At 49.1% G+C, this 15,338-nt stretch overlaps 1 protein-coding gene across 7 annotated transcripts in view; it reads right to left on the bottom strand.

Moving 5' to 3' along the window:
- Positions 1 to 2,880: 2,880 nt before the first annotated feature.
- The window catches only part of ECE2 (endothelin converting enzyme 2), a 32,595-nt gene continuing 20,137 nt past the window's right edge, over positions 2,881 to 15,338 (bottom strand). For 3 of the 7 annotated variants that reach the window (XM_038583539.1, XM_038583535.1, XM_038583536.1), the window contains 13 exons: positions 15,119 to 15,184; positions 11,595 to 11,783; positions 10,538 to 10,680; positions 10,037 to 10,151; positions 8,565 to 8,675; positions 7,130 to 7,228; positions 6,945 to 7,022; positions 6,299 to 6,402; positions 6,000 to 6,110; positions 5,808 to 5,875; positions 5,455 to 5,645; positions 5,235 to 5,330; positions 2,881 to 4,531 (listed from right to left, as the gene is read on the bottom strand). In XM_038583539.1, coding sequence (XP_038439467.1) covers positions 4,355 to 4,531; positions 5,235 to 5,330; positions 5,455 to 5,645; positions 5,808 to 5,875; positions 6,000 to 6,110; positions 6,299 to 6,402; positions 6,945 to 7,022; positions 7,130 to 7,228; positions 8,565 to 8,675; positions 10,037 to 10,151; positions 10,538 to 10,680; positions 11,595 to 11,783; positions 15,119 to 15,184 — 1,548 coding nt within the window. In that variant the 3' untranslated portion in view covers positions 2,881 to 4,354. Of the gene's footprint in view, positions 4,532 to 5,234; positions 5,331 to 5,454; positions 5,646 to 5,807; positions 5,876 to 5,999; positions 6,111 to 6,298; positions 6,403 to 6,944; positions 7,023 to 7,129; positions 7,229 to 8,564; positions 8,766 to 10,036; positions 10,152 to 10,537; positions 10,681 to 11,594; positions 11,784 to 15,118; positions 15,185 to 15,338 lie in introns of all 7 variants that reach the window. The other 4 variants (XM_038583533.1, XM_038583532.1, XM_038583534.1 and 1 more) reach the window with 2 other exon arrangements.

The raw sequence follows: 15,338 nt of genomic DNA, 5'->3' as shown, positions 1-15,338 counted from the left end.
ACCTTTCAACTCAAAGCATCATTTTTACATGACACCAGAAGTGCTCCTGGCAGGACACCGCCTTGCACGGTTTCCACGGGTTCCTACTTTCTGTGATATTTCTTAAATAGATTGCACTGTGACCCTTGTGACTTTTGATCTCCAGGACTTGTCTTTTCACACGTACTGTTACACCTTGCCTTTTTCAGAGGCTCCTGGGTGGCTCAGTCAGTTAAACGTCTGCCTTTGGCTTAGGTCATGATTCCCGGCTCAGGTCATGATTCTCAGTTCTGGAATCCTGATCGGTTCTGGAATCCTGATGGTGGGCTTCAGGCTCCCTGCTTAGCAGGGAGTCTGCTTGTCCCTGGCCCTCTGACCCTCCCCCTACTCATGTTCTCTCTCACTCTCTCTCAAATACATAAATAAAATCCTTTAAAAAAAAAAACTTCCGTTCTTCAGACTCTCACCTTTCATCATGGCCCTTTGACCTAATCATCCTAAATATTTCATCATTTCTGAACATGCCTTGGCCCTTCAAGAGATGATTGACCTTTTCACATTGTTATTGCTTCTATACATGCCCTTCCCTGTTTTTTTACCTAGCAAATTCTCCCATCCTCTGTACTACAGCTCAATGTCACCTGTCTAGGAAGCTTTCCCGTTCTCTTCAAGCTATTCATTTCTTCCCTGTGCTCCCACCATGCTTGATACATCTCTCTCTCCCCCTAGACTCTGAGCTATTATAGGACAGGAACTGTTTCTTATTCATCTTTTGTCCCTAGTACCAACCTAATGCCTAGCTTATGGTAAGTGTTGATAAATATTTATTGAATGAATGAGTTCATTTTGCATTCATCTTCAGGTCATCCTTACATATAATAATGGTCCACTGAGGGCTCTTTAGAGCTCAGAGCTGGGCATCAAGAAACTGTTGAGATTCTCTATTTGTAAGTCATGATAGGCCCACTGAAACTGTGCTTATTTTATGAGAGATTCTTTTCCAACCTAAAATTTCCAGAGTGTTTCCAAGTGTGAAATCATATTGTTTGACATTTGTTGCCTTATTGTGCTTGGGAACTGATCAGACTTCTCAATAGGGCAGTATAGGGTATGGCCCAGCACATTACCAACAACTGCTCTCATGTGTCCACCTAGGAGCACCACTCTTTTTTCCTCCTTCTGCCTTAACACACCAGATCATATCGCAGATGCATATTCATCAGTTTGGCAGGGCCACTAAGGGTGAAGATTCCATCTGTCAGCTGATGTTCACCTTGCCTTGCCTTTAAAACCAAGCACCTGCAGAGTGTTCAACAAACAGGTGCTACCTGGCTTAATTTCAGCTCAACATGTGTTTAGGTTTCCTGCAGCTACCTGGTTGTTACATATGCCTGGCCCAGGGGAGCTGGGTAGCACGGAAATGCACCTGCTGGTGATGGTCTGATGTAGAAGTGCAAGGACACTGACCAGAAGACAGATTTCTATGTATGAGTCTAAACTCGGTCATGACCTAGAAGACTAAATGGTGGTGATTAAGGGCATCTGAGCTCCAAGTCTGACTTTAATGCAATTTGTCTTATCTGATATTGGAAGTTATGTAATTTTTTAAAAAAGATTTTATTTATTCATGAGAGACACACAGAGAAGCGGAGACATAGACAGAGGGAGAAGCAGACTCTATGCAAGGAGCCTGAAGTGGGACTTGATCCCAGGACTCCAGGATCACACCCTGAGCCAAAGTCAGACACCCAACCACTGAGCCACCCAGGCATCCCAAGAAGTTATGTAATTTTTTTCTCTTAGTTTCTCCACTTGTACAGTAGAGGGAATTATAGAACCGTCTTATAAGTTGTGGGAATTTAGTGAAATGATTTTATTTTTATTTTTTATTTTTTTATTTTTTTAGTGAAATGATTTTAAAGTACTTAGCACAGGCTTAACCAAATTGGGACTCTCAGAATATGAAAGCTGACCTTTGACCTTTTTGGAAATAGGGAGTTTCAATGCCAAAGTGGCCCACTGGTCAGCATCCTAAACTGTCTTCTAAAATCAGATATAAAGGGAAGGGCTGCCAAGCCTCTCTCCTCACTAAGATCTCGGACATTATAAATATTCTCTGTGCAACACTCAAACTTCACATGTTATTTCTCAACATTTCTTAATATTTGCTAAGCCCATGAATTCACTGCTTAGAACACTAATGCTGAGCTAGCCCTCGGAGATCATCTCATCCAACCCATCACAAGCTGACAAGTGGCAGAGCTAGAGCCAGAACCAGGTTTCCAGATGTGATGGCCTTCCTCTTTCCAATATACTTTGCTGCCCCTCCCAGAGTCATAATCTCAGACATTCAGCCATGTTTTCCCTCAGTCTTAGGGTTCCTGAGGCCACAGTCTTCCCTTCTAAGTAGCCAGCACCTCCATGATGGGGGGCCCACATCCAGCTCTTTATGAGGCTAGGACACATGGGCCATCACCCAGGGCCCCAGTGGTAATCACAGCCAAAGCTTCACTTGCCCTCAACAGACCCACCCCTACCTAGACTTTGGAGAACACTGAATTTTAAAGACAATTTAGATGACTTTCCACTGTCCTGCTCTGGTTCTCATTTTCCAGATAAAGAAACAGGCTCCTAGAAGTGCGATAACAAGCTCAATCTCATAAGGCTATCCAATCTTCAATTTCAAGCTAGGTGTCTTTGGCTGCAGTGAAGTGCTTATAGTTAGATCTGCATTTATAAATATGGTTGCCATGAGGCTCAGATGAGCTCATGGAGGTGAAACTGCCAATAGAAGAACCACCTAAGGGAAGAGGCCATCTTACTCATTTTTGCATCACCAGTGCCTGGCACATTGTTGGTAATCAATACACTTAAAAAAAAATAAATCCATGAATGCATATATTATAAATTAATGAATGAATTTAAAAAATGAGCCACTTAGCAGAGGTGCCTGGAACACAAGAGGTATTGAATAAATGCTCCTTTCCCTCCCTTGCTCTGGAAGGTGGCAGCCAGGCCCTTAGTCTCTGTGCCTGGTACTTGGTAGGCCTTGATGAGTGCATGTGGTGGGATAAGTGACTCCCAGGAGTTCTGAGCCTTCAAGGCCATGGGGAAATGCATGTCTTCTCAGCCATAAGCAGAAGCAAGTGCTCAGAGCTCCAGGTAATGGCATGTACCTTGGCCAGGGCTTCCCTCCACTGCAGGATAAGGGCCACTCATCTTCCAAGCTGACCTCGGCCCAGTTGTGAGCCAGACTTGGTGTTAGGCCTGGCTGCATGCACCAGTGGAGGTCAGAGGCAAATCCTTCCAGGTGTAGAACAGCCAGTGATGGGGATATGACCACCCAAGGAGGTATTCCCCCCAGCCAAACTTGACGTCATTCCATTCCTCCATCCTGCCTCTCCTCTGTCTTCTTGGAGTTTCATATCTTAGTTCCCTGTATCTGGTATCTGGTGACTGAGTATCTAGAAGAGTGGCCTGGAATATAGTAGGTGCTAAATAAATACTGGTGGAATGAGTAAATGAATAAACGAAAACAAGACTGAAGGAAGAGACAGTCTGGCTGATGTGTGTCTATTTATTGGCACAGGGTCCTATAGGGCCAACACCCCTCCATCCCCACCCTCTTCCCTGTAAAAATAAACTCTGTCCTTCTCTCTCCCTGCTCTATTCGCTTTTCTGCTTGGGTCAGGGAGGCCCAGTCCAGCCCCTATGACTTGTGCCCCAAGACACAAGAACCAGCATCCCCTATACATACACACCATACATACTTCCCCTCTGAGCCCAGGGAAACTGGGAGGCAGCAGGTGGCCTCGTAAAGGCTCTCAGGCTTCTACTAACAGCTGAGCACAGCTGGTCTATCAGTGGGGGTTGGCAGCAGTATTGGGAGAAGCAGCATAAGGAGCATGGGTTGGGGGTAGCCCCTGAGAGTGGAGCTGAAAGGAGCTGAGTCCACTCCCAAGTGCGCACTGAGTGGGCCTCAGGGAGAAGTATGGGAGGCACACCACCCAGGCCCTGTGTGGTCCAAATGCAGCAGGTACAGCAGGCCCCGAGGCCACCAAGTCACATGATCTAAGAGGCACACTCCTTTCTGTGGGAGCTGGTGCCCCTCTCCCCTCCCAGCCTCTTCCAGACAGGGTGACATGGAAGGATGTCACAGTGAATGGTGGGGGCTCTGCTGGAGGTAGGGGTACCCCCAAAGCAGAGGCACAATGTGGTGTTTGAGGAAGGATCGGGACTTGTATCACCTATGGTGTGGAGGGGCCAGACCCAGCCCAGCTGGCATGTGCCCTCTCTAAACCTGGACCGAACAGCCCTGCTGGGCGAGCTGCCCCAGGCCTTGGCAACAGCAAGCTATTTCTCCCCAACCCCAGGTCTACCACACCTCACACAGCTGCCCTGGGTTCATGGGGGAGCCGACAGGGCAGCCGAAGTGTCGCAGGAAGTCCCGGGAGTTGGAGAGAGTGCCCAGCACGCGGAAGCGGGCGGGGCTGTGGGGGTCAGTCACCAGCCCCTCGTGAGAGCTCTCGGGTGTGCGGACTGAGCACCACACCTGCGGGCCAGGACAGACATGGGGACACATGGTGTCTAGCACAGGCAGGGCCACAGAGTTGGCTGCAGCAGAGCCATCCCAGGGACGCAAACCACCACAACCCCAGCCCCTTGGCTGAAGAGACCTCCAGGATACAGCCAGCATCTCATCTACAACCCCTTGTTATCAGCACCAAGGGAGGGAAACGTGCCCGCCCTCCCAAATTCCCAGAGCTGCCCTGGCCACTGGGTTGCCCAGGATGGGTGGATCTGAGGGGAAGAACCTCGGCCCCCAGAGGCTGCTTGCGGTAGTGCAAAGTACCCCAAGGAGATCTCGCCTTAGTCCCTGCTCTGCCACTTACTTTCTTTCTGGGCATCCCTGGATGAGCCACTTTCTCCCCAAGCTTTAGTCACTTCCTCCAAAGCCACCTCAGAGGAACATGGTGGGGATCAATCCCGCACCCTACCCGCTGCCCCTCAAGCAGGGCAGCCCCACCCTTCGGGGTCTGCAAAAGCCTCCTGGAGAGTTCTTCCTCAGGCCTTCTTGCATGCTTTCTTGAGCCCCAGCCTCGAAGCTCTGGGCACCAGACCTTCCCAAACCTCCTTCCGCACCCCAACTTCAGTCCCATTTCTCAGTTGCTTTCCTGCATGCCCCAGACTTCTAATGACCTGCCCAGGACGGAGCAGGAAAGGGGCAGGCCCCAGATCTCCTAGGAGGGCAGTACCTGGGCAAATCCCACAAAGAAGAGCTGGTGATTGGTGAGCCCCACGGCTGGCAGCTGCTGCTCTTCCCCATGCTTGCTCAGCCATGCTTTGTAAGCCTGGGGTCAGGCACAGGGGTGGCAAGTCCATCAGGGGTTGCCCACCACCTCCACCCACTGCCCACCCCACCCCTCCCCGAGGGCAGGCGAGCCTCAGCCCCTGGATCCCAGCCGGGCCACTCACGTTATAGGCAGCCTTCAGCCCCCCGTTGTCAGCGATGTTCTCCCCCAGCGTCTGGCGCCCATTGAGCCTCTCCCCGTTGACCTGGTACTGGCTGTACTGTTCCTCCATGCAAGCTGTGTGATTCCGGAAGGCTGCCAGGGACTCATTCTGCCACCAGGGCCGCAGGTTCCCTTCCTTGTCATATTCGCGACCTGAGGAGAACTAACTTTTGCACCTCCCCAAGACTCAAGCAGCCTTCCAGCAGCCTGAGTCCACAGACTCCAGGGTCCCTGTGACCTGCTCCCAATATTCCAAGGCTTTGCAAGAACTACTGGGAATTCTAGGCTGGAGGGGGCAACTCCATGGGCCTCTACCTTGGTCATCAAACGCATGTGTCAACTCATGGCCCATCACCACGCCGATTCCACCAAAGTTCAGGGCCCTGGTAGGTGAGGAATGCTGCATGAGGACATGGTGGGGGAACTTCTGGATCCCACCTCCAGCCCTGTGCCCAGCTTCTCCACAGGCCCAGGCCCAGCACCCAACCCCTCCTACTTCAGACACACTTGGGGTGGTTACGAGTGTAGAAGGGGGCCTGCAAGATGCCGGCAGGGAAGACAATTTCATTCTTGGTTGGAAGGTAGTAGGCATTCACTGTCTGGGGGGTCATGCTCCACCTGGGAGAACAAGAGGAAGAGGCTGAAGCTCCTGATTCTCTTGATGCCCCTCCCACCCCAGCTGCTCTGACCTACCTCCTGCAAAGACCTTGGGCTTCTGGTTTGAGATGTCTTGCCCCCCCTTCCCCAGCCCTGGAAATCACCCCTACCTCTCCTGCTGCCCCAAGTGTCTAGCCCTCCATGCTCACTGGTCCCGGCTGGGAGGCTTGCGGAGCTGGTCAGCCATCACCTTAGCAGAGAAATTGTACAAATTCAACATGTTCTGGAAGAAGGAATCTTCAGAGACTTCGTACTGTGGGAATGGTGGGAAGCAGAAAGCAAGCAAGACAACATGTTGGAGGAGAGAATAGCCCCAGTTTGGTTACTAATTAGCACCTCTCTGAGCCTTAGTTTTCCTCAACTGCAAAGAGGAGTGAAATATTAGTTAATAATAGTCGCCATACTTAAAGACTATTTATGTTGCAGGTGCTTTATTGTTTTACATCCTGCCTCCTTCTAGGCTCACGACAACTCTATGAGGTTGGTACTAATAGGATCTCCATTTTATAAATGAAGACACTGAGGCCCAGAGAAGTTATATAACTCGTCCAAGGTTACACAGGTAGGTCGGAGTAGAAAGAGGATTTGTGAACACTGCATTCTACTGCTGCCTAGCCTGCAACCTGGCACAGAGCCAGCAAGTGAACAGCATCAGTTGCCTGCACTTGCCTCTGAAAGGAGCCAACAAGCACCTCCTCCCCCCAGGGCTTGAGCTCCAATTACTCAGCTGAGAACAGCCCCCTCCCACCCCCACGACAGGGATGAAGTTCAGCACTGGTGAGGACAGGTACTCACCCCATCATAAACATCATCCAGCTCTTTGGGATCCAGGATGAAGTCCGGGAAACCAATCATATCATATATAGCATCTGCCTGAAGAGACCAGGCTAAGTAAGGGTTTCCCTGCTCTGGCTCCCCCCAAAAAACTGTATCCTCCATCCCCACCTGAAGATGGCGCCCCAACCCTGGCCATGGCTCACTTTCTCCTTGGCTGCCTGGCGGGTCTTCTCATCCATCCAAACCAGCTGCCCCAGGGCTTCCTCAAAGGCATTCCGGATCTCACTGATCATCCCTTCAGCCTGGGAGGAAGGGGGTGCAAATTGGCCTCCCACTTGCACTGATGCATTTTTTTTCTCCCCACGCACCCTAGTACCCCACCCCTGTCCTTCCAGGGGAGCATGCAGGAGGGCCCAGACTTCAAATGAGGCTGCGTCTTGGGAAGGTGAGAAGGAAACACCATTTGTGAAGGTGCTGAGATGGTGGGTGGCTTTTTTTCTAATTAATCAAAAAATTTAAATTGACAATAATTGAATTAATAGAATTTAATATAGTGTGTTGAATTTTATCTGATTATGGAAGGAAGGCATCAATAGCAGAAGATTTGGGAAATTGAGAAGAGGTGGGGATCCCTGGGTGGCTCAGCGGTTTAGCACCACCTTCCCCCCAGGGCTGATGCTGGAGTCCTGGGATCGAGTCCCACATCAGAATCCCTGCGTGCGTGGAGCCTGCTTCTCCCTCTGCCTGTGTTTCTGCCTCTCTCTCTTCTCTCTCTCTCTCTCTGTCTCTGTCTCTCATGAATAAATAAATAAAAAATCTTTAAAAAGAAAAAAGGGAAGAGGTGAAGAAGGAAACAGACCACGCACGTATAATCCCATCACTCAGAGATAACTCCTTTTAACATTCTGATTATCTATTTTGAGTGTCTTTCCCTGCCTGGATATACATACAGAACATGGAATTACATTGTGCAACATAAGATATATCTTGTAAACTACTTTTTTTTTCACTTAAAAATATATCATGAGTTTTAGGCTGCCTCATAATCCTCCCTAACCACAATCTTTCTTCTAGTCCCTATGATTAGACGTTTAAGCTGTTTTCATTTCCACCTATTATAAACCACACTGCAAGAAACATCCTTGCAGATAATACTTTAAGCATATTTGTTAGCATCTCCTAATAAGTAAATCTTGTTTTCCTAATTTTTTTTTTAAAGAGAAGAGATCTTTTTTTTTTTTTTAATTTTTATTTATTTATGATAGTCACAGAGAGAGAAAGAGAGAGAGGCAGAGACACAGGCAGAGGGAGAAGCAGGCTCCATGCACCGGAAGCCCGATGTGGGATTCGATCCCGGGTCTCCAGGATCGCACCCTGGGCCAAAGGCAGGCGCCAAACCGCTGCGCCACCCAGGGATCCCCTCTTGTTTTCCTAATTCTATAAGCAACATAAACTCATTGTCGAACATTTGGAAAATACAGAGAAATGTAAAGGACAAAATGCCACCCAAAAAGTAATTACTGTTCATTTATTGATGAATTTCCTTTCAGTTCTTCCCCCTCGCTTCTTGTACACATGAATGAACAGTGGATTTTAACTAAAACAAGGAGTAGGGTTGGAAGAACTTTGAAAACTCACAATTTCCTTGCTTTGCCGATCGAACGTGGCCTTCACAAAGAGGGAGCCCAAAGCGAAGCCAAGTGCGTCGTCCGTGTTGGAGATGCAGGTCTGCCACCTTGGCATGCAGGACTGTAAGGGACAAAGAGCCAGGCCTCCCAGAGATAGCTCTGTTCTCCAGTCTGAGGGCCTTTCTCTTCTCTGGGGCCAGCCCTCTCGGCTCTGAGCAATGGAAACCTGAGTTTCAGGTGCTGTCGTCTCTCCCGTAGACTCCAGAGAAGATAAAGGGCAAAACTGAAAAGTGTACCAACTCCAGCAGCAAAACACCAGGAGGAACATGTGTGCTCCCCACTCTGTGCTCAGTGCTCTTCTCCTCTTAAGTTTCTAAGAGGCCCACTGGGGTCCAGAAGTTTTTTTGCTCAGCTCCATATCCCAGTCTTATAACCAATCAATCCCCTGCGCCAGAAACCCACAGGTCACTAGCTTCCTCCATTTCCCTACCCCCACATTCAATCTATCACCATGTCTACTACCTCGACCTCTTGGTCCTCTCTCTGTCCATCCCTCCACTACTTTCTTGCCCTCAACACTAACATTTCTGGCCCAAAGATTGCAGTCACCTCATAACTAGACACTCTGACTTCATTCTCATCCCCCTCCCCTGCCGCTCCCCTCTATCTTCCATTTAGCTGCCGGAAAGATCATCCAATACATAAATCTAATTGGGTTATTCTGCTTAAAATCATCCGATGGTTCCCCATTATTGAAAGAATCAAGGCCCGATTTCTTAACAGAGCATTCCGGTCCCTTCATGGACTGCCCCAGGCTGACCTCACCACCCTCGGCCTCTCAGGTGGCCTGTTCTCCAGCTCATAACAGAACATATGCAAACCTATGGTGTTCCTGGCCTCTGGGAATTTGCACATGCTGTTCTTTCTACCTAGAATGCTCTTTTCCCTTGCTCCCTTGGTAAACTAATTCTTCAAATGTCACCTCTTCATAAAAGACAGTCCTGATGCCTGTCCCTCTCCTAAGTAGGGTGTACTATATCCTTTACTCTGTTCTGTAGCACAAAGGTCTTTCACACAACGTGAGCCCTTATCACCCTGAAACACAATGTTTGTATACATCTCCTAAACTTACTGGGGCATCTTGAAACTAAGAACTACATTTACTCATCTTCTTAACCATCACTGTCAAAGCTGAGTGCCTTTGCATATGATGCACTGGTGCCCCACTTTCATCAGCCCAGTCCTAAAGACACCCTGCAAGCTATTCTTATTTCATACACCAGGAAACGGAGTGTCAGAGAGGTGACACACCCAAGATCCCAGAGGCCAATAAATGGAGGACTTGGAATTACAACCCGAGTCATCTTGATTCCTACACCTTTGTTCCACACTCTACCATGAGGCAAATGGTGTTTGACACACAGTAGGTGTGCAGCACCAGCTAGGCTGTATGGAAGGCGGGGACAGAATCAGAAATCCCACCTTCTTGGTGCCATAGAGAGTCTCCAGCAGTTTCTCCTGTGCAGATTCAAAGCGGTGGTCCAGGCTTGAGGTTGTCTTCTGTACCAGATTCCAAATCAGGTAATTGTTCAGGACACTGGCATCCAGACCAGAACATAAGGAAAGGGCAGGTGGGGTACCACTTCCACCCCAAACCTGCTCCACAAATGCGGAGGCAACAGAAGTCCTGAGAGGCATATATAGGAGCTGTCCCAGAATCCCTCTCTCTCTCACCCTGGGACCACACACCTGCCTGCAGAAGTCAGTTTGGAGCAAGGTGTGGGAATAAAGAGCTTAAGTGGGGCCCCTGAAGGCGCAGGCTAGGGAAATAGCCTGCAAACATTCTCTTTTGATGTTTGGTAGGTCCAGGACCTTGTCAAATGCTGCTCTGTGTTTGATTGTGCCAGTACCCCATGCCCGGTCCCTGCCTGGACTTGCGTGGAGCTCTGAGCCCCACCTCCCACACTTTGGGCTCTCCCCAACCTTGGCTCTGTGTGGTTGATGAGCTCTGACACCTGCTGCAAATAATCCGTTCCATACACCACCACAGGTTCAGAGTCACCCAGCTCCAGCGGTGACAACAAGAAAGACAGAAACTCCAGCCAGTCCACAGAGGGTGCCAGGGCCTACAACAACAACAACAACAACAACAACAACAACAACAACAAAATCTCAAGCCTCCTTGCCTGCCCGCCTGGCTTCCAGCAGACCCTTCCCCCATTGATATACGGAAGCCTGGGAGCCCTTCCCATTGCCATGGTAACATCTACAAGAAGCTTGGTAGCCTCTTCCTGCAATAAATCCTTTTCCAGGCCTGAGTGCTCCTCAATCTGGGAGCCCAATCATTTATTATACAAGAAAAAAATATCCTATGTAATATTCAGCTGGGGCACAGATACTAAAATATTTTTACAACAGTTGATAAAACACTCCCTCGAAGGATGCCTGGGTGGCTCAGTGGTTGAGCATCTGCCTTTGGCTCAGGGCATGATCCTGGATTCCCGGGATTGAGTCCCACATAGGGCTCCTTGCATGGAGCCTGATTCTCTTCCCTCTGCCTGTGTCTCTGCCTCTCTTTCTGTGTCTCTCACGAATAAATAAATAAAATCTTAAAAAAAAAAAAAAAAAAAAAACACTCCCTTGACCCCATCCAGAGTCCCTACATAACTGGTCTCTCCTTCAGAACCCCCCTCACCCAACCTCTCCATAATCCAACTAAAGGGTTGATTCCTGGCACAGTAGGGCCCTCCAGGAGATGCTTCCAAATTTCCTTTGATTGTTTTGTGGACATCTTGTGCAAATTGTTAGAGAGTTTTAACATAATCCCTCTATTCATCCCCAAGCAACATAAAAGGGGACCAAGGAATGGCCTACTGAGAGGTGATCTAAAATGGATAGTGACAGTGCAGCTGGAAAGCTCAGAAAAGCAAGCAAATGAGGAAAGGATTGGCTGCCTTGGGAAGACAGCAGGAAGGAAAGCTGGGAGGTCTGCTCCAGGGGCCGTCCCCCCCAGTTGTCTCTGTTCCCCCACTTGCCCCACCTGCAGCTCTGCAATGTTCATCTTATGATAGATCTTCTCCTCATCGCGCCTCTGGTCCTGGGGCACTGTGATGTTGGCCAGTTGTATCTCCAGCTCCAGCACCTGCCGCATCTGCTCCCGTGTGGAGGTTGGCCGTCCACCCAGCAACATCCCCAGCTCCTCCATGTAGTCAAGGTAGGCGGTAAGCACCTGTCAAGGCCCTGAGTCATCCTCAGAGCCCAGCAACAGATCCTGCCCGAGGCTGAGAGGGTCTGTTCTGGCCCCCACCTCTGCTTACCATCTCTTCTGCTGACCCTCCTCCCAGAAACTTTCTTGAACAATCCTGTTTTGTTCCTGTCATACTGCCACCATCTGCTTGGATCTTGTTTATTTATTTGTATACTTATTATCATCTATTTCCTCAAGGAGAAGGTAAGTTCAAGAGAGCACTCTTCTAAGTTACAGCAGCTTATTCACCCCTCCACCACTAAGGGCTAGAATGAGGCCTCGCACAGAACAGGCACCTTGTAAATATTTGTCCTATAGATGGACCTGCTTCCCACACGGCTTTGCCTTCTCATTTCCTAAAGCCCTTCTATTTTTTCAGCATCTCAGTGATCACATGCCTTCACTTAACAGCTGAGTGGACCCCATGGGGAATTTAGTCCACGGTGGCTTTAATGGCCTTCTGTCTCCCATCCAGCCAGGCCTCAACCTTGCTGCTTTCTCAGCTCCCTTCTAGTCTCTAAGGAGGAGGAAAGTGCAAAAAAGAAATACATAATGACCACATGTATACACATGTATCCGGCTCTGCTGGGGCTCTACAGGTAATGCAGCTTTCTTCCCTCTCGCAGCGACTCCATAAAGTGGGTATTCATCTCATTTCACAGATGAGGAAAGAAGCTTGAGAAGGCTACATGATTTGGCTCATATCACAAATGAGCAAATGGTAGAGTCCAAATATGGCTCAGGCCTGGCAGTTGCAGGACTGAGGCTCCAGGACTACATGGATCCAGTGCAAACTCATGTTGCTTCGGCCTCTGCTGACACTTGAGCTCAAGTGACATAGGGGTTGCTTTCTCTGTTCTCCACTGTAGTCTTAGGCTCTAGCACAGCATCTGGCACATAGTAGGTGCTCAACAAATATTTGTTGAATGAAGGGATGAGAACCTGCAGACAGCCCCTCAGCACTGCTTGGCACCAGCTCCCTGTGGCCCTCCTCCCAGGGATCACTATTCACTCTGGCCCTGAAGCCCCACCCTGGGCTCCCTTAATCATCAAAGGCCATTTCCTCTTCTACTCTATACCTCACTTACCCTTTCTCTCCCTACCTTTAGCTGAAGACTTATACTGAGGCTTTCCTGAACCCTGTTTTACTCCTGTGTAAACCTTTTATGCTACAGCTTCCCTTAGATGCTGGCACAGACTTCCTGCTTGAGACAACCGGCAACACACTGAGAGCTGAATTAAAGCTTTCTTCTACTGATTCCCAATCGTTGAACCATGTGGTTTTCTCCTACTTTCTCAAAATTCTCTCCTCTCCTGACTCAGGTGATGCTAAACCACACATCTGTTCAGGCCACTCCTTTTCGGATAAATGCTAAATCTGATCCACAGTGTTCACGCACTCTATGAATCTATATACCTGTCCAGAAGGACTTGGCCCACCCACTCCCCTCTCCCCCCTCTCTGGTCCCTCAATGGGTTATATGCTTTCCTACCTCAGAGTGTTTGCATAAGTTCTTCCCTTTGCCTGAACTCTCTCCCTTCATGGCAGCCTGCCCTTATCCTAGGACTAGGCTGGTTCCCTGTGACACTCAGTCTTGGGATGCTGTACTTCTCCTCTGTGACAGTCCCAGGATAACTGTACACAGTGCCACTTCATGTCTTCTCTCCCACTTAGAGGGCAAAGGCAATCAATGTCTTGTTTACCACATGCCTGGAGGAGGGCCTGGTTGAGGAATGCTCAGTGTTTGAGAACCAAAGAAAGGATAAAGGACTGTCCCAGTTGTTTTACTCGATGGCTGCCTACCTCACTGGCTCTCTTCCTCCCACTGCCCTTAAAATTCAGGGCTCTCCTTCTTCCCCTTCTGTATTCTTCCTCTGCCTCTCACTTCTCCTAAGCCTTTGCCTGCGTTTTTAAAGAGATGCCCCACAAGCCCTCGGCTCCCTCCAGGCTCATCCCCAAGACTTTACCCAGCTTCCACAACTGCCTGCTGACCTCCTCAGGTACCTCACAATCACACATCCAAAATGAGTGGTTCCCACTACCTAAGTGTCTTCATAAGCTTGTATCTACGCACTCCCCCAAATAAGCACCATAGGAGGTAAATGTCATGATCCTCATTTTACAGATTAACAAACAGTTTCAATTTGCATGGAGCTGCAGGGCTAGGATAAAAACCAAGGTCTGACCCCCAAACCTGCCCTTTTCCTGTGATGTCACACTGTCTCCTCCTCCCCAACGTGCTCTGAGCTGATTCTTCCTATGGGCATCCCTGGTTCTCCAAAGACTCCTTCAACTCACTGTCACTCAGACTTACAGTCTCTTCTGTCTTTATCCCTTCCTTCTTCTATTCCTCTCTTTGAATACCCCAGTTACCCCACAACTCACAATTTACACTTGATTATATCTCTTGCATCCCTCTGCCACTTCCCACATCCAGGCCCTAACAGACTCAGAGCCTAGAGTACTACTGACTCTCAACTCCTCTGCAGGCTCCCTCACTTGCATCAACTTGTCACACCAAGCACTGCTTACTGGGCTGCTCTCTTCCTGCTCTGGAGCATGCAACAGCTCTTGGGGGCCTCTACAATAAACTCAGTATGGCATTCCAGGTCCCCTCCACAGCTAACTCTTACCCACCTGTCCAGCTTCTCATCTACTTTGAGCTCCACATTTTGCCAAACTGGACCCCTTCTCATGGTCCAAATATAACTTAGCTTTTCCTTCTTCAAGATTTTATTTAAACTCTTCTCATTACCCCGCAAGGCCTCACCCACTCTTAGATATTCTAGAGTGCCCTGCTCAGATGCAATCTCATTAGGAAACCTCCAACTACCTGAGTCTTTCCTGAGGCCTAAAGATCCCTCTTTTGAGCCTGTTCTCAGCTATCTTGGTCCATGAACCCATCTACACTGAAAGCTCTGTGTGGCAGTGGTTCTGAAGGTACATCTCAGAATTCCCCCATTGCACATGGCACACAATAGGCGCCTATAAAATGTTGTCCTAGAAGAATAAGGGCAAGGAATGAAAGAAGGGAAGAGGGAATATAAGGAAAGAAAGAAAGGAGAGAGAGAAACAAAGGAGGGAGAGAAAGAAAGCTGGAAGGGAGGGGGGAAAGAAAGGAGGGAAGAGTGAAGGAAGAAAGAAGGAAGGAAGGAAGGAAGGAAGGAAGGAAGGAAGGAAGGCAGGGCAGTTGGCTCACTAGGTGACAGGACAGGCTCACCTTCCCCACAATGACCCTGGGCAAAGGGAAAAGTAAACAAGTATCAGCACAGCCCAACAGAGAGGTGGGGTTGGGTGTTCTGAGAATGCTCCTTACTTTTTCATTGGCGGTCCTGTTTAGGTAGTAGTCTCGAGAGGGGAGAAAGAGCCCAGATTGGTCCACCTGCAATAGCAAGTCAAGGAAGTGAGACTTCCCCCAACACACACTTGGACTTTCAGACAGGGGTGGTGGCTGGAGCCACCCCAGCCTGCCTGTCATAGGGGAGGAGAGTCTGGGCTCAGCAAATGGTCAATAAGTCCCTCCCAACCCTTCTCCA

The sequence above is a fragment of the Canis lupus genome, chromosome 34 (assembly GCF_011100685.1).
Source record: "Canis lupus familiaris isolate Mischka breed German Shepherd chromosome 34, alternate assembly UU_Cfam_GSD_1.0, whole genome shotgun sequence".
In the NCBI taxonomy this organism is placed as follows: Eukaryota; Metazoa; Chordata; class Mammalia; order Carnivora; family Canidae; genus Canis; species Canis lupus.
This window is presented reverse-complemented; position numbering and strand designations above follow the sequence as displayed.